At 54.6% G+C, this 25348-nt stretch overlaps 8 protein-coding genes across 8 annotated transcripts; 5 read left to right on the forward strand and 3 right to left on the reverse strand.

The window, feature by feature from the left end:
* The first annotated feature begins 665 nt into the window (after positions 1 to 665).
* On the forward strand, positions 666 to 2512 carry IWZ02DRAFT_106475 (GPI-anchored cell wall organization protein Ecm33). Its single transcript, XM_066761328.1, has 4 exons — positions 666 to 916; positions 999 to 1091; positions 1149 to 1989; positions 2043 to 2512. Exons 2-4 carry the CDS (start codon positions 1040 to 1042, stop codon positions 2332 to 2334), a joined length of 1185 nt encoding a protein of 394 aa, XP_066618593.1. The 5' UTR covers positions 666 to 916; positions 999 to 1039; the 3' UTR covers positions 2335 to 2512.
* Positions 2513 to 3816: 1304 nt separating this feature from the next.
* Positions 3817 to 5423, forward strand: IWZ02DRAFT_463612 (uncharacterized protein). Its single transcript, XM_066768364.1, has one exon. It carries the CDS (start codon positions 3924 to 3926, stop codon positions 5259 to 5261), a length of 1338 nt encoding a protein of 445 aa, XP_066618594.1. The 5' UTR covers positions 3817 to 3923; the 3' UTR covers positions 5262 to 5423.
* Positions 5424 to 6643: 1220 nt separating this feature from the next.
* Positions 6644 to 8363, forward strand: IWZ02DRAFT_106663 (Anp1-domain-containing protein). Its single transcript, XM_066761329.1, has 4 exons — positions 6644 to 6904; positions 6974 to 7740; positions 7791 to 7925; positions 7993 to 8363. The coding sequence occupies exons 1-4, from the start codon at positions 6732 to 6734 to the stop codon at positions 8139 to 8141; spliced, it is 1224 nt and encodes a 407-aa protein (XP_066618595.1). The 5' UTR covers positions 6644 to 6731; the 3' UTR covers positions 8142 to 8363.
* A 1077-nt stretch (positions 8364 to 9440) lies between these two features.
* IWZ02DRAFT_106687 (uncharacterized protein) lies at positions 9441 to 11875 on the forward strand. Its single transcript, XM_066761330.1, has one exon. The coding sequence runs from the start codon at positions 9681 to 9683 to the stop codon at positions 11724 to 11726; it is 2046 nt and encodes a 681-aa protein (XP_066618596.1). The 5' UTR covers positions 9441 to 9680; the 3' UTR covers positions 11727 to 11875.
* Positions 11876 to 16922: 5047 nt separating this feature from the next.
* Positions 16923 to 18971, reverse strand: IWZ02DRAFT_463621 (methionine aminopeptidase 2-like protein). Its single transcript, XM_066768365.1, has 4 exons — positions 18604 to 18971; positions 17824 to 18545; positions 17263 to 17775; positions 16923 to 17207 (listed from the first exon to the last, which is right to left on the reverse strand). The coding sequence occupies exons 1-4, from the start codon at positions 18641 to 18643 to the stop codon at positions 17151 to 17153; spliced, it is 1332 nt and encodes a 443-aa protein (XP_066618597.1). The 5' UTR covers positions 18644 to 18971; the 3' UTR covers positions 16923 to 17150.
* A 296-nt stretch (positions 18972 to 19267) lies between these two features.
* IWZ02DRAFT_494514 (uncharacterized protein) lies at positions 19268 to 20282 on the forward strand (the record flags this gene model as incomplete). The annotated part of the gene is made up of 2 exons (XM_066770028.1): positions 19268 to 19479; positions 19574 to 20282. The coding sequence occupies 2 exons, from the start codon at positions 19268 to 19270 to the stop codon at positions 20280 to 20282; spliced, it is 921 nt and encodes a 306-aa protein (XP_066618598.1).
* A 194-nt stretch (positions 20283 to 20476) lies between these two features.
* On the reverse strand, positions 20477 to 22299 carry IWZ02DRAFT_106747 (mitochondrial porin-like protein). The gene is made up of 6 exons (XM_066761332.1): positions 21927 to 22299; positions 21817 to 21850; positions 21673 to 21761; positions 20941 to 21615; positions 20753 to 20872; positions 20477 to 20701 (listed from the first exon to the last, which is right to left on the reverse strand). Exons 1-6 carry the CDS (start codon positions 21969 to 21971, stop codon positions 20672 to 20674), a joined length of 993 nt encoding a protein of 330 aa, XP_066618599.1. The 5' UTR covers positions 21972 to 22299; the 3' UTR covers positions 20477 to 20671.
* Positions 22300 to 25343, reverse strand: IWZ02DRAFT_106746 (uncharacterized protein). Its single transcript, XM_066761331.1, has 3 exons — positions 25052 to 25343; positions 23701 to 24873; positions 22300 to 23637 (listed from the first exon to the last, which is right to left on the reverse strand). Exons 1-3 carry the CDS (start codon positions 25209 to 25211, stop codon positions 22628 to 22630), a joined length of 2343 nt encoding a protein of 780 aa, XP_066618600.1. The 5' UTR covers positions 25212 to 25343; the 3' UTR covers positions 22300 to 22627.
* Between the last annotated feature and the right edge of the window lie 5 nt (positions 25344 to 25348).

Consider the following 25348-nt stretch of genomic DNA (forward strand, 5'->3'; position numbering starts at 1 on the left):
GCAGCCAGTCGCCAGTCCATGGAGCCACCGCCCCCGGCAGGCAGCGTTTCACGGCACGGTCATGGGCGAGAATCACGCCCTCCATTTTTCCACTCTCTGATAGAAAATCGTCATTGAAGCAGACTCGGAGCTACTGCGCAGCAAAATGCAGTTTGAAAATGCGACCAACAAGGCGGCAGCGGCACGATGGCGGGCGGGCAGAGGATTGCATCAACGGCACACCAAGGATGGCTGGCGCAAACAAGCAAAGCGCCTGGATACCCTGACGGACGACATGATGCCCTGGGGTTGCGCCATGCGGATGGGCCAATGGACGGCGACGCACCGACAGCGGCGCCCTGCTAGCAGCTTCTCTGGAGCCTTTTTTGGATAGGGGCGTGCGTTGAGGGCCTCGTAATTAATGGCACGACAGCGACTTGCCAGCTGCCATCATATCGACGGAGGCGGTAAGTAATGTAGGAGACTGGAGGCTGGCGAGAACTAGGTCATGGACTCCAGACGACGGCTCCAGTCTCCTCTCGACCATCATGAACGACGGGACCTGAAGATTGCAATCGTCTGACCTGAGAGCGACGAACAGGAATGCGCGACTCGGTCAAGCCACTCGACGTGGATGCGGCCGTCGCGTCGCCCGGGCCACATTGCTCGATGCCCGCCCGCCTGCGGGTTCCCCTAATTTTCCCGCCTCCTTCTTGCCCGCGCCCTTGATCAAAACACCTTCGTTCCCTCCTGCTCGTTCTGCTGCTCTCGTCGCCATCCAGCAGCTCCTGCCAAATCCACTGGCCCCCGTCCAAAGGCCTATTTCTCTCTCGTTTACCTCTCCCACTCCTCGCCGCTCGCTCATCCCACAACATCTCTTTCACACACGCATCCCCATTTATTCCCGAGGGGCCTCGTCAGCACAACAAGCTCTACCGTGCGTCGCTCCACCCGAGCGCTCCCCTGTCCCGTCTTGTCCGCTGGTAGAAAGAGACTGACTCCAGCCCGCCCGCCCGCAGATTCCTGACACCCGCTCTCCTCCAGCTCCTCGACGACCATCATGTTCGTCAAGTACGCTCTTCCCGTCCTCGCGGCCGTCGCGTGCGCCTCTGGTATGCGAATCCATTCCCCCTGACCCAATGCCGGTCGCGTTTCTAACTCTCAAACAGCTGCTTCCTGCAGCAACACGGGCACCACCACCATTGCCTCGACCGGCGACGCCACCGGCCTGTCCTCGTGCACCACCTTCTCCGGCTCCATCGCCATTGCTACCGAGGCGACTGGTGACATTCGCCTTGACGGCATCCAGGAGATCACCGGCACCCTCCACGTCAACAATGCCACGGGCCTGACTTCGCTGTCTGCCGACAGCCTGCAGTCCATCCAGAAGTTTGAGCTGTCGGATCTGACCATCCTGAGCACCCTCAACTTCCCCGAGCTCACCAAGGTCGACGAGATCAACTGGTCTGGTCTTCCTGCGCTGTCCGGCTTGAGCTTCAGCAAGGGCGTCACCGAGGCCAACACGGTCAACATCCAAAACACCTTCCTCAGCTCCCTCGACGGCATCAACCTTAAGGAGGTTGACAACTTCTTCATCGCCAACAACAACTACCTCAAGGACATTACCGTGCAGTTCAAGTCCATCACCCAGGCCCTGACCCTTTCGGCCAACGGTGACAACCTGAGCGCGTCGTTCCCCAACCTCGAGTGGGCCTACAACATGACCTTCCGCAACGTCAGCACCATTTCGACGCCGTCGCTGGCCTCCATCAACGGTTCCCTTGGCTTCTACGGCGATAAGATCAAGAGCTACGAGGCTGCCAACTTGACCGACATTGGTGGCTCGCTCTCCTTTGTCGGCAACGGCAACCTCGCCAACATCTCTCTCGACCAGGTTGAGAAGATTGGCGGTGGTTTCCAGATTGCTGACAACCCCAACCTTGGCAACGTTAGCTTCCCCAGCCTCAAGTCTGTTGGCGGTGCTCTCGACTTCTCGGGCAACCTCTCCAGGTACGTTATCCTCCCCCCGCTCTTGGCATCTACAGCCACTAACTCCGTATCAGCGTCACGCTTGCCGACCTCACCACTGTCAAGGGTGCCTTCAACATCCAGTCGTCGGAGAACCTCGACCAGACCTGCTCGCACTTCAAGTCTCTGTCTGGCTCTAGCAACGTCATTCAGGGCAAGTTCACCTGCGCTGGTAGCCAGTCCAACCCCGGTGGCGCTGGCTCCACTCCCACTGGCACCTCTGGCTCGTCTGCCTCCAAGACTGGCGCTGCTGGCCGCCTCGACGTCGGCAGCCCCACCTACCTTGGTCTTGCTGGTGTCCTTGCTGCCATGGTCGGCATGTACTAAGGGCACCAACGTCAGAGGGGCGGGCGTTTTCTCTTTTCTGCTTGCATAGACGACTTAATACTCAAAACGTTCTTGGCAGCATCATGGAACGTTGCGGTTGCACGCGGTCACCGGGCTAGCTAACTGATTTCGGGACGGGGGGCAACGAGTGGCGTGCTTGCGCGTGTACTTAGGACATATACCAATGGCAGTTGAGCAGTGAGGTGGGGGACGACGGGGGTTTTTCTCGGGGGTGCAGGGCTTAATCCGTGTTTTAGCGAATCTTACGTTCTTCAATTCTACTCAAGCACAGAGCTTCCACAGTCAGGTGCTTTCTTTTCGTATTGCTTCGCTCGATCGATCTTTGTTTACTTGTTTAAATATTAGTATGGTGAGCATTGTTACACAAGGCTTTGATCGTGTGGAGCCGAGGATCCCGTGATTTGGACCACCAATTTTTTTTTTCTTTTTTCTTTCCTTCTCCAATGTTTTTTCTTTTCTCTCTCTCTCTTTTTTTTTTTTTTTTTTTTTTTTCTTCCTTCTTCTCCTTCACCGTCTATTCATCATGTTTGTTTTTCTCCAAGATTGGCTTCCCCTGACGTTCGCCTGCTGATCTTGGATGTGTCGACAAGGATGATGGGGGCGCGCACATGCCTCCGGGATTTTCATCCCTCGCCCGCGATCCTCGAAGGGCTGCTGCCGTGGATCAGCTGTCGACGGACCAGAAGGGCTCTTGATCGCTCGTCGCACGGCAGGCGTGCAACCTGTCACTTTGAAGCGGCTGTCGTCGAGACCTGTCCCGCTCCGCATCTGGATCTCGGTATCGATCAGGAGCGGAGCGCCTCGTCGGCTCTTCTCGGCGGCGTGCGGTGCTCGAGAGGCTACCAGATCCAACCTCTTCTAGAATGACATGCAGCACGACCCGATACCCGAGGCCGCGCGCGCACCCCCATCCGGTTCAACGCTGACCAGGAGCCCGGCTGGCAAGATTCGAGATGAGATGATTCTCACGGGTCATCTCTCGTATTTGCCGCCAGCTTTTGTGACCAGATTTCGGGCTCCGCTTGCCGCTGCACGTTCAAGGTCCTCCAGAGCCATCTGCTCGACCGTTTAACGCGCATCCATGCAGTACATCGACCGCATCTGTCTGTGCCATGGTATCACGATTGAGCGGTGAGCCCACCCACCCCAGCCAAAAGTCGACGTCTCGTCTCCTCCACAAGCAATCTCCAGGCTCATCTCGCTGCCGCCCCGACAGGCCATTCGTCAAGCCGACGCCCCCCCCTCCCCGACCCATAACGGGGATGCGGGCAGATCATGTTGTGCATGAGGGCGTCCCAAAGGCAGAAAGTCACTCACAGCCTTGTTTCATGTCACAAGAGGGCGCTCTCCAAGCAAGGGGCCAGCCTCTGCCGACCAAAAGATGAGTCTGTTGGTCCAAGAGCTGCCAATCGTTTTGGCGTGACCCCCCCCCCCCCCCCCCCCCCCCCCCCCCCCACCGACGCTTGTCGTCTGCAAATTCGCAGCTACATCCCCGGTTGCCGTATACAGCGCGCCTGGCAGCATGTTGTCGCTCATTTGGCCGGCTGCCTTTCCCCACTGCAACCCTGATGCTGCGCTCATGGCGTATCTTTGGCCAGATGATGCAGCTTGGACTTCGGTTCGTCTTTCTTTGCGTCCTCTACCCATGTCAATGTAGCTATCCTCTCTTATTAAAAAGCCTCTCTCTTCTGCCGCTTTCTTGTCCCTCTGTCGTTCAAAAACCTTTCCAGTCCCTATCCTCCATCACTGTTATATCTTTGTTGTATAATCTGCTCGTTGCAACCAGACCTCTTCCTCGTACACTAGTGTCGTCTCTGTTGTCCTTCCTCACCACCACAATGGTCATACGTTCGACAGCCTATCCTACTGCCCAGCAGGCCCATCGGGTACCTGCGGCGGTGAGCCTGCCACCAATCCAGGACCTCTTGCCCATCCACGACTTTGATCTAGGCCACAATGGTGGCTTTAACACGTCTCGCCCGGTCCTCCCGGACCCAGCACGCTTCCCTTCGCAACCCCTTACTCCTCCCGCCACCGTGCTGCACCCTGTCTCTCACTCCGAGACTCAAGAGGCTTGCCACAAGTGTGGAGCTCTTCAGTGGTCAACACAAACAGAGTGCACCAACTGCGGCTCCATCAAGTTCACCCACCCTTTCCAACGCAACCTCGATTCTTCCTTTCCCTCCAATGGCTACGATGAATCAATGCGTAACAACACGCCCATGTCCCGTCGGGATAGCGGCATGGGCCGCGGCTCCGCTGGCTCCTACTCTGACAACTCGAACCCATCATCGCGCCGTTCATCCACAACGGCGGCCACCCACCCCTCGGCGCGCAGAAAGACGGCCAAGGAGACGCGGGCCAAGAAGACTGCCGAAGTAAAGATGGAAAAGTCGACTGACGCCAACAAGAGAATAAACAAGGCGGCGCGAGAGCGCGGATCACGCAGGGGCCTCAAGATCGAGACGAAGCGACTCGAGATCCGGCAAATGATGCGCGGCTGGACGGCGTCTACCAACCTCAACCAAAACAACCAGAACAAGTCGGGGCTCAACGGCAAGAAGATCGAGACGCTGCGGCGCACCAACGACGAGGGCCGCGAGAGGGACCTGGCGATGATCGAAATCTACAACGACATTCGCCGCCTCGTCACCATCGCTCGCAAGCCGCACGAGGCCCGCTCCGCCGACGACTACGCCTATCTGCGCGAGCAAGAGTACCATGCCGCCGAGCACTCCGACGTTCTGCGCGACATTATGCAGCGAGAGGACATTGAGGTCGCCGCCTTCATGGAAAATCTCAACGCCGAAGAGGACGATGAGGATGGCGTGAGCACCAGGTACCAGACGCCGCAGAGCCCCGAAGACTCGGCATACGGCGGCAGTCCACACTCGTACGCTTTATGATGACCACGCCGCCTCTTCCATCTTTCCCTTTGAGCGATACCTGCACTTGTCTTTTTTCCCGCACAGCATCGTCACCGGCTTGAGCTGCTCCAAAAAAAAAAAAAAAAAAAAAAAAAAAAAAACCGCGCTTCGTTTCCATCAATCCCCTTCTTGTCACGTTACGGCCCTGGAAATCCAAAAAGTTTTGGCTCGTTTTTTTTTTTTTTTTTTTTTTTTACCCTCCCCCTCTCACTACTGGCGTTGGTCTGTGTAGCAGTATACTTATATCCCCTTTTCCTTGGTCTTGTTTTTTTGTTTTGTTCTCTTTTCAAGCCTGCTCTCGTCTAGATTGGCTCCCTCACCGGGACATTGAGATGCATCTGTTCAGTTTGTCTGCACGGGGCGGCAGTTCCTCAGCATTGGGAGAGCGAGAGCAGTATTCGTCATCGTCGTCGTCGTTTGTCGTTGTTCTTCTTTTGCCTCGTTTAGCCTTGCGGCGGCGCTGCGGGACACAAGGGCTCACCTCTCGCTTCATTAAACCAAGCGATGTTTCGGGCATTTGTTAGTGCAGGGTCATGTTTGAATGCTCCTTTCTTCGTCGTTTGTAGCGAGTTGTTTTGGGGAACTTGTTTTGAGTGTTTGAGCGCGCGCACGGCACGGCTGTTGGAAATAGGCATCATACCGATCATGACGACGTTGACGATGGCATTGGACATGTAGCAAGCAAATGGGCGGTAATGTAATTCAGCGGATTGTCCGTTCATCAAATCGTCTGCGAAACATGTCGAGGCTGCAGTGAAAGACTTGATGCTGTCATGCAATAAAGCACTGTCGCGATTGGACTAAAACGAGAGATCGACCGCTAGAGGCCGTTTTATTTTGACCACGGTTCGTGTGGGGAGAAGAGCTTCCCCGAGTTTCTCCGTATTCCAGTGATGCGACAGCCGCATGCCATTTGGTTTCGACATATGAAAAAGTCGAAACAAGGGCATCATGGCCTGGAATTTGTCGGCCAATGAGGCGTGGCAGAGCGTGGCTCGCGCTGGGAGTCGTTGCACGTGACTTACCAAACGAGGCCGCCGGGCGCCGTTGGTCTCCTCCGCAGCAAACATCGGATGTTCTGCTCCGCCCGTCATCCATAGCGCGTACATTGCCCGCTACAATTTTCCAAACTGCTCTGGAGCTCCCCAAAAGCTTGGTCGACGTCCACTCATCCCCTCGAACCTCCGTTCCTGCGGGAGTCCTTCTCGCCAGGCCTCAGGGACTCGATCGCTTGCATCAGCTGCGCCAAGTCGCCTCTGCCAGGTCAGGTTGACATTGGCACCACCTCTCTGCCAGCCTCCGCCCTCCACCCCGAGCAGCCACCTCTGCGCCTTCCCCACGCTCGTTTCGTCTGTTCCGTCTACTCTACCGCTCTTCGCTGAACCCTCGTCCGATTGATCGTCCTCTCGTCAGCTCGACGACACCCTCTCCGCGCGGTTGTCGCCCAACATGCTTCTCCCAAAGGGCGGAGTAAACTGGAAGGCGGCCAGATCCAGATTGCCGCCCTACAGAGCCGTCATACACTTCCTCACACGCACGCGCTTTTTGCTGTTTGTTGCAATAGCTGGAATAGTCATCTTATTATGGAGGGGCTTGAGCGATACTGCTGGGGAGATGCAAAGGTAAGCCATTCCATTAGGGGCTCGCCCAATTTGCCATCTCCAGACCCAACTGACGGATTGGAACTTCAGATTTGTATGCTGGGGACCTGCAAAGTCGCCCATGGAGATGACGGCGAACGAGCGCGAAAAGTGGATGGCGCACCTCCAAACGCCCGTCCTGTTCAACCACCACAACCCTGTCCAAGTTAACTCGACGACGATACAACACGTCGACCTAAACCCGGTCAAGTCGACGCCCAAGGCCATGCAGAATGAAGAACGTGTCCTTATCGTAACTCCTCTCCGAGACGCGGCTCCTTACATCAACCAGCACTTTGACCTCTTGTCACAGCTTACCTACCCCCACCACCTGATTGACCTCGCCTTTCTCATTTCCGACACCTCGGACGACACGCTGGCAGTCTTGTCCAAGGAACTCGAGCGCGTTCAAAAGAACGAGGCCGTGGCGTTTCGCAGCACCATGATTGTCGAAAAGGACTTTGGCGTGGAGACAAGCCAAGACGTCGAATACCGGCACAGCTTTGCGGCTCAGGGTCCGCGCAGGAAAACTATGGGTCGGGCGCGAAACTACCTGCTCTCGGCCTCGCTCAAGCCGGAGCACTCGTGGGTCTACTGGCGCGACGTCGACATTGTTGACAGCCCCAAGAAGATTATCGAGGACATGGTTGCGCACGACCGCGACATCTTGGTGCCCAACATTTGGTTCCACCGCTACCGCGAAAAGGACGGCAAGATGGTCGACATTGAGGGGCGCTTCGACTACAACTCGTGGGTCGAGTCGGACACGGGCAGGAAGCTCTCCCACAGTCTCGACAGGGACGTGGTGCTCGCTGAGGGTATGTTTTGCGTCGTTTGTACAAGATTCGAAGCTAACTCAAGTTGGCAGGTTACAAGGAGTACAAGACGGATCGCACGTACATGGCACGCATGGGCGACTGGCGCGAAAACAAGGACGAGGAGATTGAACTCGACGGCATTGGCGGCGTCAACATCATGGTCAAGGCAGATGTGCATCGGTCAGGTAGGCTTGATCGATTCCAGCGTGGCATGCCAAAAAAAACTACTAAAAAAAAACTAACAATTACAAGGCATCAATTTTCCTTGCTACGCATTCGAAAACCAAGCCGAAACCGAGGGTTTCGCCAAAATGGCCAGGCGCGCTGGCTACGGTGTTTGGGGCTTGCCGAACTACGTCGTCTGGCATATCGATACAGAGGAGAAGCCTGGCAATGCTTGATTTTATTTTCAATATTAACCTCCCTGTTTTTTGGTCGTCGTTGCTCCGTGCTACCTTTGCATTTTTATTTTTCTTCCTCTTTCTCTTTTTCTCTCGAGGTCTTCCCTTTCCACCCGTCTGATCGGTGGTTGTGCCGCGGCAGAAGAATGATGATGAGAGCACATGAGCAGCTGTCTGCGACCGAGGGGGTGAGCGACTGCGTGAGCGAGCGATTGTCTGTCTTTTGAAGTTGCTCTCCTCCACGTTTCTTTTCGTCTTTTTGTATACTTCTTTTCTTGCTCTTCACTTTTTACCTTGCGGCCTCGGTCCTCGCTGCGACTCATCCAGACCGGCCGCGCGCGTGCCAATTCAACCCAATGGCAAGGCAAGGCAAGGCGTTTGACCACGAATCAAGAGATTCCACCGCATGCCCCAATCATTGAAGCCTTTCCTGGCGTGGTCATTCACATTACTTTTGTTTTGATGTCCTGGTGGTGGTGGAGCTGGGCGTGGCCTGCGCGATCTTTTTCCCCGCGGCGGGATTGCACGGCCAGACAAGGACGGCATGCGAGCAACGATGCGGCGCTTGGCGCTGAATTGCGTACAGAATGGCGTGCTGGATGCTGCTGTGCTTGCTGTTTTGGGTGCGTGAGGGGAGGCGAGGTGACGCAGACCGGGTTGTGCTTGATGGAGAAAGACGTGGTTGAGTGAGTGGACTGAACTGGGCTTTTTTGCGTGCCTGGCGGGCGTTTCTTCGATGCGGTGGTTGCGGTAATGGATGTTGTGGCATAGATACTGATGGGAAGGAAGCGACAAAGCGGATTGCGTGAATACGTGGGCATAGGCAAAGTACCGTACTCTGAGGAGCAGGACACGCGGAGGGGTAGAGAGAGAGAGAGAGAGAGAGAGAGCAAGAGGTACTGAACTCAACCGATGAACGATGGAATGACGGCCTGCTGTTATCTCTTGTCTAGCGTTGTGTCTTGTTGTCGGCGCTTTTTCTTGCTAGTAATGCTGTTGTCCCGGGAATCAGGGGATGAGATGGATGGTCGGCGATGTACATGGATGGACAAGTGTAGAGTGCTGCTGTATTAATCACTGGCTCTCTTGCTCAATTTCTCCGACAAGTTTAATTTTTTTTCTCCACAGCTACATTGTGACTGTCTTCATATCGCTACCTACTCAGAAAATGCATTGGACTGTGTGTATGTTTGCTATGTTTATGAAGGGAGGTGTAGTTGTGAACGCGCACATCCCTCGTACTCGTACCTGACTGTGTCAAAGTAGCTCCACCTCAACGTTCTGCTCGCCGCAACATCACTCCCGCTCCGCTCGCCGCAATTGTTCGCTACCACGACCGACCAACCGCCCACTTCTCATCGCGTCTTCCTCCTGCCCTGCTGACACCACCACTGACTCTTTCGCATCTCTACTGTTTGGACCGCTTTCGACTCTGATTAAAATTCGATCGTCTCGACTCGCCCTCTGCCTGCAACTCGCTCTGCTCGCCTCGTCCGCAACTCGTTCTGCTCGTCCCGACTCGCATCGCTCGCCCGCGCCATGGCATCCATGAACGACGCCCGCGACCTCATGGGCCTGCAGCCGGGGGAGAACCTGCCCAAGCCACCGCCGGCCAAGAAGCAAAAGACGTTAACCAGCAAGCGCATCACGGGAATCAATCGCGAGGTGCAGGCGCTGTACGGCGAGCGCGCGCCGCCCGTGTCGGTCGTCGAGGCGGGCAAAAGCTACCAGCCCAAGCGGCGATGGGGCGCCAACAAGGGGCCCGCGGCGAAATGGGTGATGCGGCCTTTTACGAATCCCGCGCGCGACGACGGGCTGGTCTTGAGGCACTGGCGGCGCGTGCAGCCGGACGCGACGAGAGATGCTAATGGCGATGTTGCTATGGAAAATGGAGATGCGGAGGCCGCTGCTGGCTCCGATGCTGACCCGCTCCTTGAGACTGAGTACGAATTCTCCAAGTTCAACATTCAGCCCGAGGGACCGGAATATGATGACGAGACATATGAGGCGCATCTGAGGAGTGACGAGTGGAGCAAAGAAGAGACGGACTATTTGATCGATTTGGTCAAGGAGTACTATCATCGCTGGGCCGTGATTGCGGATCGATACGAGTTCCAGCCCACGCAGCCGGACGTCAAGCCGGAGGATGGCGCAGTATCCAACGCGCAGGCCAAACCGAGGACAATGGAGGATATGAAGGCACGGTATTACCAAATCAGCGCAAAGCTGATGGAACTCAAGACGCCCATTGCGTCCATGACGAATGCCGAGTTCCATCTTCACGAGATTCTGACCAAATTCGACCCGGACCGCGAGAAGCAGCGCAAAAAGGTTGCAGCCGCGTTGCTGGAGCGCTCTGCTGATGAGATTCGCGAAGAGCAGTACCTCTTGGCTGAGCTTCAGCGTATCAACACAAACTACGAGAAGTTGCGCTCGGAACGGGAAGAAGTGCGGCTGCGTCTGTCGGCTCCTCAATCTCAAGGCAATACATCGACGGCACAATTCCAGTCCAGTGCAGCCCTCACTTCGCTATTCAACCAACTCTTGCAACAAAGCCGCTCCAGCAAGCGCAACGGCCGCATGGCTTTGGCCAACGAAATGAGCCAGGCACCAAACGGACAGCAGACGCCTCAGGCAGGCAACGCTGCTCACCGCGACTCCATCTCCAACGCGGTCAACCAGGCCGGCAACAAGCGCACCTCGCTCACGTCGACGCAGCAGACGACGCAACAACAGAGCCAGCCGCCGCGCCAGCTCACGCCGCGGGCCATGGCGCGGCTCGGCGTCACTCATCACGACCGGCTCTCGTCGGGCGTCACGTTCAAGTCCGACCGCCTGCACAAGCTGCGCATGGCCAAGAGCACGATCCAGACGCAAAAGATCCAGCAGGCGCTCATCGAGCTTGGCATCCCGGACCTGATTGGCCTGCCCACGGCAAACGTGTGCGAAGCGTTCGAGAGCCTGGTGGGCAAGATCCACAAGATGCTCGACTTGCGCAAGTTGCTCGAGAAGGAGGAGGCCGAGGTCGCCGTCGCCGAGGGCATCAGGCGCGAGCGTCTGCGCCGCGAGGCCGAGGCCAGAGGAGAGCTGCCCCAGGTCGATGGTGCCGCAGATGACAAGCCGGACCCGGACGCTCAGGGCCAGCAGCAGAGTGCTCCGAATCCCGCTGCTGCTGCTGCTGCTGCTGCTCCTGATGCGCCGGCATCGTCGTCGTCAGCAGCGCCGCAACAGCAACAACAGCAACAGCAAACACAACAAAACGCCGCCTTATCTCAGCCTCCGCACAACACCTCCACCGCCCCCTCTTCTGCGCCTGCCCCCTCTGCCGCCGACACCGCCATGCCTGACGCCTCTGACGCTGCCAACACCAATGCTCCTGACGCTGCTACAAATGAAGATGCTGACGCGGACGTGGACGCCGATGCCGATGCTGATGCAGACGCGGACGCTGATGCCGACGGCGAGCCCGACGCTGATCCGCCTGTTACGGTGGCTGCTACGGGGCAGGAGGCGCCGGATGCGTCGATGACAGATGCGCCGGCGGAAGAGCAGGGCACTGGCGTTGCTGGTGGAGATTCAGGATAGTGTCATTCTCAGTGATTGCGTGGCAGAGGGAGGTGCTGGCAGTGTTCGTGTTTGATGTTTCTCTCCTTTTTGAGAGAGGTTGGGTGGATCGGGATTCTCTGATGGTGGACGGAGTATTGGCGTTAAAAGATGATGGCGTTGATGGGGGAGAAGGAGGTCGACAGGTGCTATAGGCACTAGGCACTACCGTCATATCTTGATTTACTTTTCCTTCATTGATTCACTCTACTATTCGTCAACCACAACAACCGCAATGACATCTCCCATCACCGTCGTCGCAAACACAGTCAGAATCGTCTCAACCAATCTGTCTTTTTGTCATGCGGTGCACGACAGAGGCAGTGGATTGACTTTTAGGCATGCCACACAAGAGTGAATTGCTGCTCTTGGGAAGCCAAGAGCGAAATGAGGGGATGCGTGCGTGAATGGGTACATTGGGTGGCTCATGAGGAAAGCACAGAGACTCGATTCGAGCACGTGTCTGTCTGCCAGCAGCAGTGGTTGGCATGCAGGGCAGGCGGCACATGTGTTCTTGCGAGTGATCTAAAAACCCGCACAGCCCGCTGCTTCTATCTTTCTACAAACAACAAGGCGGCGCCGCAGCCTTTCGAAGGCAACAGAGAGTGGTAGATAGGGCAGCGAAGACAAGCCACACTGTCAGAATGTACCGACGGTATCGTCTACGCTTGGCTGGGCTGTGGGACTATTATTCACGTCATCACTGACTTATTTCTTGCCCGTTCCTTGCCTTCTCGTTTTCTTCTTCTCATGGGCTGATGGGGAAGGGGTTGTGATTGCTGGCACTTTTGACTGTGCTTCCTAATGTCATCGTCAATTGATGCTTCCCATCACCTTCGCCCATAGCTGGACTTTGTGAGTGCGCTGTGGATGGCGGGTGGAAGATGGGAGGAAGCTTGAGAAGGAGACAGACAAGCGACAAAGTTGAAGGTGCTCGTGTGTTGTCTTTCTACAAAGTAGAGAGGTTTAGGAGACTCGAGGAGCGGAATCAAGCCACGCACCAGACCCGCCACTGCTGTTTTTCAGGGAGAAAGGAGGAGAGAAAGGTGGAGGTTTAATACACCTGGAGGTCAGGGGCCGTGCGGGCACTTGCTCCACTGATGATTATCTCCTGCTTTGTGCACAGGTAGCTAAAGAATAGATAGGGCCCTCAGTCCATCTTCCTACCTCACAACAGCATCATTGAATAATACTGCCAACCACTATCACTACCTGCGGTTCTTCAGCCATCGACAAAGCCACTCAAGCCGCACGGCTATGTCGACTCGCCGCGGAAGGCCGCGGGCGCGCGGACAAAGAAACAGACAGTAAAGCGACGCAATAGAACATCTTCCACCCATAAAGTGCTCTCTTTCCTGCGTACTTCAGTGGGGACTGCACCGGCACCGCTATTAAAGGAGAGAAGTGAACAGAAACGCGAGTTTTTATATACGCCGCGGTTAGGGGCCGTGCACGCACATGTCCAGCATGATCGTAAGACTATCTGTCATGTGGATTTATAAATGTCAAATCAGATTGGAGCGGCTAGGAAATAGCTGATCAACCGTGCATCTGATGCGCGTGACCGGCCCGGCCCGGCGCCCACTACCCAGGAAAATGGTACGATAGGACAGGTTAGGGCAGGTGTTTTAACTCTTCGACTGGGAGGTTGACTTTGACCTGCAGAAGAGCATCACAACAGACACTTTGCGCCTGGATGGCTAAGGCGGTGATAGAACAAACTTCTGCTTTTTGTCCATGACGTGCCGGCCTTGAACTCAGCTCCTGGGGCATACGCAAGGAAATGGAGATGTACACATTGCGAAGTGCAGTGACGATGTGGTACCATATTTCAGAGTTGAGACACTGAGCAGCATTGTCGAAATGTAATGTCCAGTTCCGTAGTATTCCTTTTTTTCCACACCTTCTCGTCTTCCCATTCCCGGAGGCACGAAGGAAAAACAGACAGAAAATGACACAGTGCATGATGCCTTGGGCTGCGAATAGACGGCCGACCAACGACAGTTGGCCATGGTTGAAGCTGTCAGGCTAGGTCAATACGGACCGTAGGCGTTATGGAAAGAAATGGAGCGAGCTAGAAAGCGAGAGAAGGCTTTTATACGCCAGTCGCCGACGGATGGTGCGCATTCAGGGGCAAGGTGGGCGGACACGTGCTCACTCATTGCACGCTCAATGCGTCAGTTAGTCGAATCACGCGCAAAGCGCCTTGTCCTCTGTCTGTCAGCGGTCGGGTATAAAGGCATGTTGTCTTCTTTTTCTCTCCCGCGGTGCGGTCCTCCTACAGGTGAATCTTTAGAAACCCAATGACCATTTGAGCTACTTTACGGGTCTATACGGAGTGCGTGGGGTCTCCTTTTTCAGAGAAGTTTCATCCCTCCACAGCATTCAGGGATAGCGATGATGACAGGCTTTGTGCGAAAATACTTGAAAATACCGTGGTTTTGCTATGTAAATCGCCCCTGAGTAAAGAACTGGGGAAAAGCTGAAAGGATGTTTGCCGTACGAGGAAAACAACCGAATTGTGATGGTTCCGTTTTCTTGTCGTCGGATGGTCAATGAATTGCAGGAAAGCCAGCGCAGGCAGGAAAGGCCGGAGAGCGGGCAACGGGGCTGCTTTCTACCTCTCGATCGCCGCTGTCACGCGGAAAGGGGAGCGACCACATGCTCAGCGAAAAATTCATGGCGACCGTGACAGCCGGAGCCATAAGCTTGTGATTCAGCAGTCAGGACTGGATGTAAAGTACCCCTCCCTTCTCTCTCCTTTTTCATTCAACCACTGATCCCGCTGGCTGGCTAAGCAGTAGAAGGTCATACTACAGATTGACTTGTTAGTCGTTCCTCTTTGCTAGAATCTTTACTGGCAATACTTTTAACGCTAGGAGCCGCTAGGACGCAACTTGTATGCTTTAGACGTGATCTAGCCATTATACTTAGAAATGGTGGGTGCGTAGGGCTGGAAGGCAGCGTGGGGAAATGATAATGTTCGTCTTTACTCTATGCGAACTTCAATAGCATTACTAAACATCGTTAGTCTTAAAATTCTCTCCCTACATAGCAGCTGCACCGTAGGATAGGAAAGGGAAAAGAAGTATGAAAGGGCGCACCGCTCTAGAAGATAAAAGTGTCATTTCTAGCATTTTCATTCATAAGTCGACCGATCTTCCAGACCGGGTCTCTAAGACTGAAACTTTACGCGTAGTAATTCCTAGTCGTGTAGAGTGGAGTAGTTCTTATACACCTAGCTCTTATCATAAGGAAAGGAAGAAACTACATGCTTAATAGTAACGCGGCACCTTCGTTATAGTCATGTACTACATGCCTAACCTATACTTTAGTAGCTAATAGAGTATAAATATAAGCCTTAATTTCTCTACTTTTAACTATTAGTATAGGGGCATAATATATATAGTAAAAAGTATAGAACTCATCTACTACTCTTATTTTTCTAAGGTAATAGATAATATCTTTAACTTAGTTTATATCTAGGCGCGTCCTAGGATATATCTAAGTCTAGAAGTTAGTAATCTTTTCTCTAAGCATAAATAAATATAGTACTACTACTTCTTACTATAGAAGCTTACTATATCTTTTATAGGCTAAAAGATATAAGTACTTATCCTATCTACTAGAAAACCTAGAAGTAAGAAGTCTTTTATACTTACCCTACTATATAGAAAAGAAGAGAGCTATATACTTAAAAGAAAATATAGGAATTTATTATTATTATAGAAGAGTAATAATTTTTAAGTCTTATAGGGGTAGTAGTACCTAAATAATAAGAGAGATAGGAAAATATATTAAAAAAGAAGATATAGACTAGAAAATAGAAGTATACTTTTTAGATACCTTTAGTAATAGTTTATATGCGCTAAAATCTTAGAACTATAAAAAAATACCCTATTACTAGTCTATTAGGGTGTCATGCCGCTATCCTAATATATAGACCGACTAAGTAAGATAGCTGTTATCTCGCTTACTTTGCCTTTTTAGGTCGGTTAGTGTAGTGGTATCGGCCCTGCTGCCTTACAGAGTAAGCGAGATTCACACCTGCCTAGAGGTCATCGGTTCGAGTCCCGGTCGAACCGCTCTCGCAGGTGCAAGCTGAATTCGGGTTATCGCTTGGGGGTGTATATATTAGTAAGCGGATCATTCACGTGATCCGTGCGCCCTGGCACGTGCCGCGATTTTACTGCCGCACGTGCGCGCCGCGTTCCCGCAGCCATCGCAGCCTTCATTGCGCTGCCTGCCGGTCAGCCTTATCCACCGACCGGCCCGGTGCCTGCGCGTCGGCGGACTGGTTCCCCGTCAGCGCCGACTCGCGTCCGCTTCGCGGCCGAACGGGTCGAACGCGAGGACGCGTTCCTCTAAGGGGGAGATAGTGTCATGCCGCTACCCTAATATATATACTAACTAAGCGAGATAGCTACTATCTCGCTTACTATACCTTTTTAGGTTAGTTAGTATAGTAGTATTAGCCCTACTACCTTATATAGGGCTAGTAATAGAGCTCCTTTTATACTTAATAGTTAAATAGTATAAGCTAGTAGAGATAGCTATATATCTAATAGATACCTTCTTTATATATATAGTAAGTATATATACTTTACGTTATAATTCTTTACTAGTATAGGCTTCTTATTCTAGCTTCTCTATAATCCTAATTATAATATAGAACTATATTCCTATCTAAAGTTATAAACTAGCTCTTTACTACTATACTACGTATATAAAGCCTCTAGGGCTAGCTATATATAAACTATATATATATTTATATATAAGGAGGCTCTAGGACTAGCTATATATATTAACTATATACTATTACTAATATATTATGACTTCCTTATAGCCCTTATTATAAGCTATCCTCTTAAGTTACTATGCTAATTACGGCTAGCTATTTATGTCTAAGCGTCTCTCTTATAGTATAAAAGTACCTCCTCTACCTACTAGATAATTCCTCTATCTATAGCTTACCTTTAACATGTACTATAAGTGTAACGCATATAGCTAGTTTAACTATGCTACGCCGTGAATAGCAAAACCGTAAAGCTATACACTTTCTTTATTTCCTTATCGCCGCAACGCGGAAGGCTGCGTCTTCGGTACGGAGGTGCTAGGGTAGTTAGTCAGCATGGAAATCATTGATTTCTGTTAATGATGATGAGGGGCATTAAGCATGGTGAGATTACGTGCGTTTTTGATTTTTCAATGCTGTGCTTGTCTCTCCGGGCCAGCAGCTTCAGTCTTACTTAATCACATCTAAAGTAAGCCAATCTACTGGCAGCGGCGGATGCTCATCCGAGGCTGTGATGCCGCTATCGATAAAAGGCACTGCACAATTTGTTGATGAGGCAAGATGATTTAATTTTTTTGCGACTCTCTGCTCTCTTCTAAATCCTCCACTGCTCAGTAGTCGTCGCCTCTCGACACAACTTCCTTGACATTCGGCCGCAGGAGGATGGTCTGTGGGCAAACACGTTAGCAAACGGCTGGAATACCAGGTCAAGAGCAGACTTACGTGCTCAAACTGCGCCGTGTACGACCCCTTGACGTCGACAAGCGGCGGGTACGCCTCGACGATGCCATTCTGCACCAAGTGATTGAGACCAAGCAGGTACTTGTCATGGCCCAACCGATCCAAGTAGCGACGGCAAAATGGCAGAGTGCCAAAGTTCTTGTTGATGCTGTTGAGCAATGACTTTGCCGAGGAGACGCGCAGAGCAACCTTGGGCGCGTCGACGCGCTTGGCGTAGTGCGATGTCTCCATGTCATCGTGAACATAGCCCTTGCCCGTCGAGCCAAACGTCTCAATGGCGAATATCTCACCCTCTTCCATCTTGGTCTGGTCCGAGCCCTTGACGATGGGCACCGACTTGCCGCCGTGGATCTCGTACTGGTTGATGTTGTGCCCGTTGAGGTTGCGAATTGGCCGCACTTGGTGCGTGTTGCCGCCCAGCTCGACCTCGTAGCTCTCCATAACTTCTTGGATCGCGGCGCCAATGTCGGACATGCGCACGTCGATTCCAGCTTCCTAGTGGGCGTCAGATTTGCAACGGGAAAATTGGACCGCTACGTTTACCTTGATACCCGTGTTGGTGGCGTCCTTGACGGCAGCAAGCAGCGGGTCGTACTTGGGGTCAAAGGCCACGGTGAAGGCACTGTCGACTATCCTGCCGTTGAGGTGGACACCAAAATCGACCTTCATAACGTCATCATACTGCAGGATCATCTTGTTGCCAGCATTGGGAGTGTAGTGCGCAGCGCAGTGGTTCAAGCTGAGGCCCGTGGGGAAGCCCATGCCGCCCTTGAGGTTGTCGCCGTCCTCGAGGCCCTGGTGACCCGTCAAAGCGCGCACGCCGTCCTCGATGCCCTCGGCAATCTCAGTTAGCGACATGCCCGGCTTGATGTTCTTTTGCGCCCACTGCCGCACCTGGCGGTGCACCTCAGAGCCCTGGCGGTATTCGGTCAAAAAGTCCTGGTTCATGCGGTCCAGGTGCCGCTTCTCCTCGCTCGTCGTGCGGAACAGGTTCTCATCGCGGTACTCCTCAATCTGGCCCTCGGGGTACGAGTTGTAGGGGAACAGCTGCGAGACCAGGACGCGCGGAGGGTCGGATTGCTTCGAGGCGCCGCCGCCCGCGCCAGCCTTCTTTTTCTTCTTGGGCTTCTTCTTCTTCTTCTTTTTGGCGGCACCGTTCTCAGCGGGAGTGCCGTCGGCAGGCGCGTCGGCGTCGTCGTCAGAGTCGTCGTTTTCTACATTGTCGCCGCCCGCGGTGGGGTCGGGCTGCTTTTCTTTGGAGTCAACTGGGGCGTGTTAGCGGAGCGCAGAGACGAAAGCGGGCAACTCGCAGATTAAACTCACGCTTGAGGTCCTTGACGGCGTCGGCGACTTGGGCGGCCATGGTTGTGTGTGGCCGGTGGAGGGATGGAGTGTGCCGTGGCGGGGATGCAGCACCCAGATGGTGCACATCTTGATATTGTGGCCCAAGCGCGGCGGGCGTTGGGCGGGCGTGCGGACTGCTCAGCAGTGCCTCTTGGTCGACCACGAGAAATATTGGAGAACGGACATGATGGAGTCTGCAGTAGTCCCTGTCTCTGGCAGTATTCTAGACTTGTAGTTTATTTCTGCATGGATGGGCGGCGGGCATCCATCAGTCTGCTACGCTCGGGCCACGGAATTTCTTAGCCAGGGCTGATGGTCAAAGGGAGATCAGATAAACACGTTAGCCACGCACGCAACCTCTGCAATGACTACGCCGGTGGAATTTCCAGATACCGATTGACGTTCAACTACAAAAAATCATCGTCAGCTACCCGACACCGGAAGAGGCCATGGCCAGCGGTTGACTCGAAACAAGCCAGCAGTCGGGCCCTTCACCAAGCCGATACCGACAACCTCCCCGATACTCGGAGACGTCATCGCTCTACCACGACACCTACATGCAATATTGCTTCCATCGCCGGCCCCCTTAAATTGTCGCCCTCCCCCCTTGCTCCTCTCTCCCGGTCGTCGACAGACATGAGGCATGCCACGTCTGGCGCTGCTCCCGCGATCCTGCCACGCTCGCCCGCTGTGCGGCCGCCGCGCCCAGCAGCAGCAGCCTCCAACACCACCACGTCTCCTCCGCGCCAGGAACTTCAGAGGCTTCCATGCCTCTGCCCGGCGGCATGAGGCTTTTACGGATCATTACAAAACCCTCGACCTGCCCATGACGGCGAGCGCGGCCGAAATCAAAAAGTGCGTTTGTTGGTTCTTTGGTTGCCACCACCCCCGCTCCCCGCAGACACCAAACCAAACCCCAGAACTAACCACCGCGACCCACGCCCCGCAGACAATTCTACACCCTCTCCAAACAGCACCACCCGGACCGCAACCGCGGCGACCCCACCGCCTCGTCGCGCTTCGTCGCCATCAGCGCCGCCTACCACGTCCTCGGGTCGCCCTCCAAGCGCAGCACCTACGACGAGCAGCTGTCCGCACGCTCCCAATCCTCCTCTTCCTCTCCCTCCTCCCCTTACGCCTCCGCCGCATACTCGGGCCCCGCGGGCTCGCGCCCGGCCTCCGGTCTGAGCCGCCGGCGCACGACGTTCAAGGGCCCGCCGCCCAGCTTCTACCGCAACGGCGCGTGGGGCGCGTACAGCGCGAAGCGAGCATCATACGCGCCGCGCAGCGACCCCAACGGCGCCAACTACGACGCCTCGTCCTCCTCCGAAGACTACACCGGCAGCCCATACTCCAACGACGCGGCAGGAGGAGCAGGAGCAGGCGCAAACGCAGCGGGGGGCGGCTTCGGTCCCGGCCAGGCCTGGCGCGGCGTCGACACGGCCATGCCGCACTGGGACCGCGCCGCCCACATGCGCACCCACAGCGAGATCGCGGCGCGCTTCCGCGCCAGGGCCCGCGAGCGCGGCTGGGAGGCCGACACGAATGAGATGAAGAATGGCGGCGGCGGCTGGAGCCTCGTTGCCAATTTTCTTGCTGTGAGTGCTGCCATTGGCCTGGCCGCCGGCGTACCGGCTGTCCTGGTCGTTTGGAGGTAGTTTTTGCTGTGCGAATGTGTTTTGTTGATGTCTTGTCTTTTTTGCAGAAGCAGATGGATGAGTTGAAATAGAGAGCGGGAAGAAGGAGATTTGGGTTTTGGAGTTTGGGCGGCCTTTGGTATATTTATTGCGGATGAATGGGAACTGGCATGTAGAGAAGAGGACTGGGTAAACGGTTGGGACATTGCCAGCAAAACATTGCAAGTAAACACAAACACGCTGTATCTCACACATCAAACTTCACGCAGAGCAAGCGGAAAAGGAGTCTGTGAAGAGCCTAAATGCATCTACATCCGCTTCCATTCAGCTTCGCGAGAGGCCAGAGACGTGAATCCTTTCCCATCGTCTTGTCTACGCGGCAAGTAGTGGTGTGGTATCAAAAGGTTTGTTTAACCCTCAAAGGTGAACGAAGCACCAATCTGGAACTTGTCAGAGAGATTCCACTTCCCAGAGGCAAATCAGCGACATACCTTGTGGCCGGCCTCGTTGAGCTTCTGGGTGTCGAGGGAGGCACCAATGCCAAAGGTGAAGCCCTGGTTTATCTTGGTGTTGTAGGCAATCGAGGCGATACCGCGGTCGTTAATCTTGGCCTGTGTGTTTCAAAGCCCGTCAGTCACGCGTCCCTTTTTGTGCGCAGTTTCCAGCAAAAATTTCTCACCTTGGCAAACGACAGAGGGTCAAGCCTGTACTTGCTAGCAAGCTCAATGCCGACAGCAGAGCCAGCCTTGGCGTCCCAGGAAGCCTTGGCGCCCGTCTCGACGGCCGAGTTGACCTTTTGGTAGTACGAGGCCGTGAAGAGGTTGAGGTTGTTGGTCGCGGTGATGGCGGCGCTGTAGAGGGGCGTCTGGTAGCCGACGGCGGCCGAGTAGCGGGTGACAGCGGCCTTTTGGACGTCGTAGCCAGCCTCACCACCGACGAGGAAGCCCTCGTGGCCGACGACACCGTCGACGACGGCCGTCAGGTTGCCGGCGGCCGAGTAGTCGAAGAAGGCGCGCGTCTGGAAGATGGGCTGCTTGAAGGTCAAGTTGAGCTTCTGGCCCTTGTTGCCCGAGGCGGGAGCAAAGACGGAAGACAGCTCGGCCTTGAGACCCTTGGAGAAGGTGTCGGCAAGCTCAACCTTGGAGTTGAGGACATTGGCGGTGCTCCAGGACTCGGTGACCGTGATGCCTGGATGTCGATATTGTATTAGTCCCTGAATTGTCAAGGGTGGACCTGGCGCGCCGTATACCGCCAGCCAGCAGCGGAAGCCTCGTTTCCTTTGAGGCGTGATGGGGACAACGAGAAAGAGATTGTGTAGATATATACCGTTAGAAAGAGCCTTCTTTCCCTCGACCTGCAACAAATGCCGTCAGCTTGGGCCCGAGTTTTCCGAAAAGCGCGAAGTCCATACCGAGCCAGTGATGGGGCCCTCGTGGGCAGAAGTGCCCTTGGTGGTGACGGCGACGCCGTTGGGGGACGCGAGCTTGACCTCGAGGGCGGCTAAGGACTGCGGTAAGCTAGGAGCACAGCTGACGGTCGACCTTTGTCTACTTGCCGGCAGAGTTGTGGTAAAAGTCCTTGTTCAGGAGCTGTGGATAATTGTCAGCCGGGCAGCCGCGACGACAGGAGATGCAATGGCGCAATTGCGCAGCGCTCCAAACCTACGTCGTTGGCCGCCTTGGGGATGTCGCTGAAGGCCGGGACGGACATGATGACGGTCGGTCGAGAGAATGAAAGCTGTGGAAACGATGACTGGGGCGAGAATTAGCTGCAGGCAGAGGAGAGCGATGGCGTCGAGGATGTACTGCACGCACAGAGCGGGATGGATGAGAAACCAACAATGGAGGATAGGGTTGAGGGACTGGAGCTACGGATAAGTTCTTGACGTCCTGTTGCGGCCGCTTCTGCGCCGGCGCCGAGGAGCTCGGGCCATCCACGTGCGCGAGCTCCAGTCACCCTGTCGTCTAAACTCAACAACTCCACTTTTGCCCGATTCATCCCTACCGGCCCTGACCTCAAAGGACACGCCCTCATCCTTTTTCTCAGCCTCTGTTGACGGCGGTAACAGCACGCGAAAACAATCCGAAAGCAAGCATGCCCCTGACAAGACACCGCCAGGATGAGCTTCGACCAGGTGTAAACAAGCCACGGGAACAACCAAGACCAAAACAAACAGACACCACTTCGCCCATGACCCTGCTTTTCGAGACAAGTCTTGTTCAGGTTTCTCGTCCCGAAAAGCCCAAAGAGCCTCGAACGAAACAGACATCCCGCAACAAATCCAGGAAAAATCCCACCAAAACATTGACCCAGCCACTAGCCAGTGCTCCGTCCACGGACACCCCTGATCTGCAGTCCACCCCATCTCACCCGTGGGCCCTCCTAGTAGCTGTACTTGAGCCCTCGTTCTGTCTATGGCGACTTTCCCTCTCATCATGCCTGCTGCTCCTACCCTCGGCGTCTTGGTGACCGCGTCCAGAAGAATTGCGGCCGCTGGGGGTCGGCGTGCTGGGAGCTGCATTATCGCTGCGCTGTTCATGGCTCCGGCTCGGCCCGCTGTTGCCGGCGCCACGGCCCATGGGTGCAGGCGCTTCTGGTGGTCTCGATTGTCTGATCGAGTTGCTGCGTGCCATCGAGGCTGTCGTGACTCGTTGCGAATGTGGCGTCGCCAGAGTTTGTCGTGCTAGAGGAGGACTTGTAGGTGATGACGCGGGTGTCGGAGCAGGTTCGTTTCTCGAAGCACGGCCAGTACCGGCTCGCGGCCTTGGTATTTCGGGACTGCTTGGCGTCCTCGAGCTCGAGTTCTTGCGTACGATGTCTGGGGTATCGGCGCGACTTTGGGTTCTCGGGGCCGGTTGTTGTAAGGACTGCACATTCCCGTTCGCACCCGCAGTCGGCGACGCCATGGAAGGCTGAGCAGACGCGGGATCAGGAGCACTGCTGAGTGTATGTTCTTGCGGCGGCTGGGGAACGGGGGCAATCGCAAATGGATCTGGCAAAGGACTTGACCCTGGAGGCCTGGTCTGTGGAATCCGCGCTTCAACCCTCCGAAGCTTGCGTTCCGGATACTTGGGGAGACTCTCAGGTTCTTCTGGGATAGTTTCCAAATCAGTGCTGAAGTGTTGGAGTGGTGATGCGAATGAAGAGATTCTCCTTCTCGAGCGTCTTCCCATGAACGGGATCCGAAAAAAAGTTCCCGAGAAGTACTGCTCTTCTTGGTACTGCCCTTGTGGATACTGGTCTTGCGGATACTGCTCTTCTGGGTACTGCTCTTTAGGATACTGCTCTTCAGGATCTATATCCAACCATTCAGATGTCTCCGAAGCCGCGGCTAGTGGTGGCTCCGCTGGCTGGATAGCACCGGGCTCAGGGGCGACTTGCGTTGATGATTCGTCAGTCAAGAACTTTCTAGACATAGTCCGGAGCAGATTGAGCTTACCGTGAGCGTTGTTTGCATGTTCTTCGCCACCTCCGAGAGCGCCAGACATGTGTGGTACTGAGCCTGCATTGTCCACATCTCCGTCATGACCGGAGCCCTCTGCGATTGGAGGCAAAAAGCACGAAGATGATTGTGGTGCCGTAGCTAAAGGTTGCCATTCGCGCTCCTTGTTACCAGACCTGACCGGAGTCGGCTGCGTAGAAGGAGGAGGGAGTACACTTCTCCAAGAGCGACGTCGTATGGATGGTAAAAGCCTGTGTCGACCATCTGCCGCAAAGCCCGAGAGACTCCCTCTGCGCCTGTCGATGCGTTGTGGGTACGGGGGCTGGATTCTTTCGTCCTGCACAGGTGCCGGCCCGCTCGTCATCGAGCCACTTGGAAACTGCTCCCTTGAGGCCTTATGCGTTCCTGAGGGGGGCCCAGAAGGCCCCAAGAGAGCTAGCCGCCAGGCTGACAGCCCACATGGTTGTCTATTGTCGGCGGCCGAAGCCTGCTTGACGCCTTGTCTCTTCTTGCGCTGCTGTTGATGTTGCTCTGGATTATTTACAGCACGGTGGTCCTTGCGTCTGGCGCTTCTTGTACGGTGCCTGCTTCTTGCATTCCTGGCCACATAATGTCGATGTTTATGTTGGTGTTTTCGGGGTGCTTCCGACCCATCGCGATGGGTTTGCAAGTGTTTCGAGTTGCAATGCCCGTGGTGTCGGTGCCGTGGTTGCTGCTCAGATTCTGCAACGTGATCTCGTCGTCTAGGTGTCTGAGATCTGGCCGGCCTTTCGACGGTATGATGCCTGGTTCGATCACGATCGTTTCGACCATGATGCTTTGAATGATTTGCCACGAAAGGCGATGACCCACTTGCTCCTCTGTGGTGTGATACTTTCCGTTTGCGCCTGTACGAGTTTTTAGAACTTCCTTTCAACTTCTCGTCCAGCTGAATGACCCATCCATTCTGCTGCCACTCCTGCTTTTTGGCTTCGAGACGGGCGCGCTTGGCCACCTCTTCAGGATCTTTCGGGCGCGTTTTGGTCGAAAGCTGTGCGTTACAACGGGCACACCGAGGTCGATCTTTTCTACTTTCCTTATTTGATTTGCCATCGTGCTTGTGCCTGCGATCCTTGGGCTTCTCTGTGAGAAATTTGGCGAAGCTACTTAGCCAAGGAGAACCAACGGCGTCTGTCAATGAAACATTAGCCATGAATCAAGATGCCTCAGACTTCCAAACGGAGAAATGACGACGGGACTTTCTGCTGTAATAACTGATTAAGACAACATGACATGGTTGACAAAGTCAAGACAGCAATTGAAGACTGCCGTCGCAGTTGGCGGTAAGACCGGGTCGAGGGTTTCGTACTGAGTAGGTTTGTTTGGCATGCATCGCAAAATGTTTCCGGACGCGGGTTCTCTTTGGGCGGGGAACGACGTTCTGATGGCCCGCTCAATTTACTCCAAATCTTTTGAATGAAGCCACCTTGACTTTTGTGGCGTTTCTCTTTTTCACGCTTCTTGGGCATCTCGATGAGCGCGACAAGACCCTGCGGACAGGTGCTTGAACCGTTTCAAGATTTGTGCCAGCAATCTTCTCGGCAACCTTGTGAGCTTTTTCGAAGCGGCGGTGATCGAGAGAGATAGAATGTGGGCGACAGCAAAG

Source organism: Phyllosticta citriasiana (genome assembly GCF_038021145.1).
Source record: "Phyllosticta citriasiana strain CBS 120426 chromosome Unknown IWZ02scaffold_17, whole genome shotgun sequence".
Classification (NCBI taxonomy): domain Eukaryota; kingdom Fungi; phylum Ascomycota; class Dothideomycetes; order Botryosphaeriales; family Phyllostictaceae; genus Phyllosticta; species Phyllosticta citriasiana.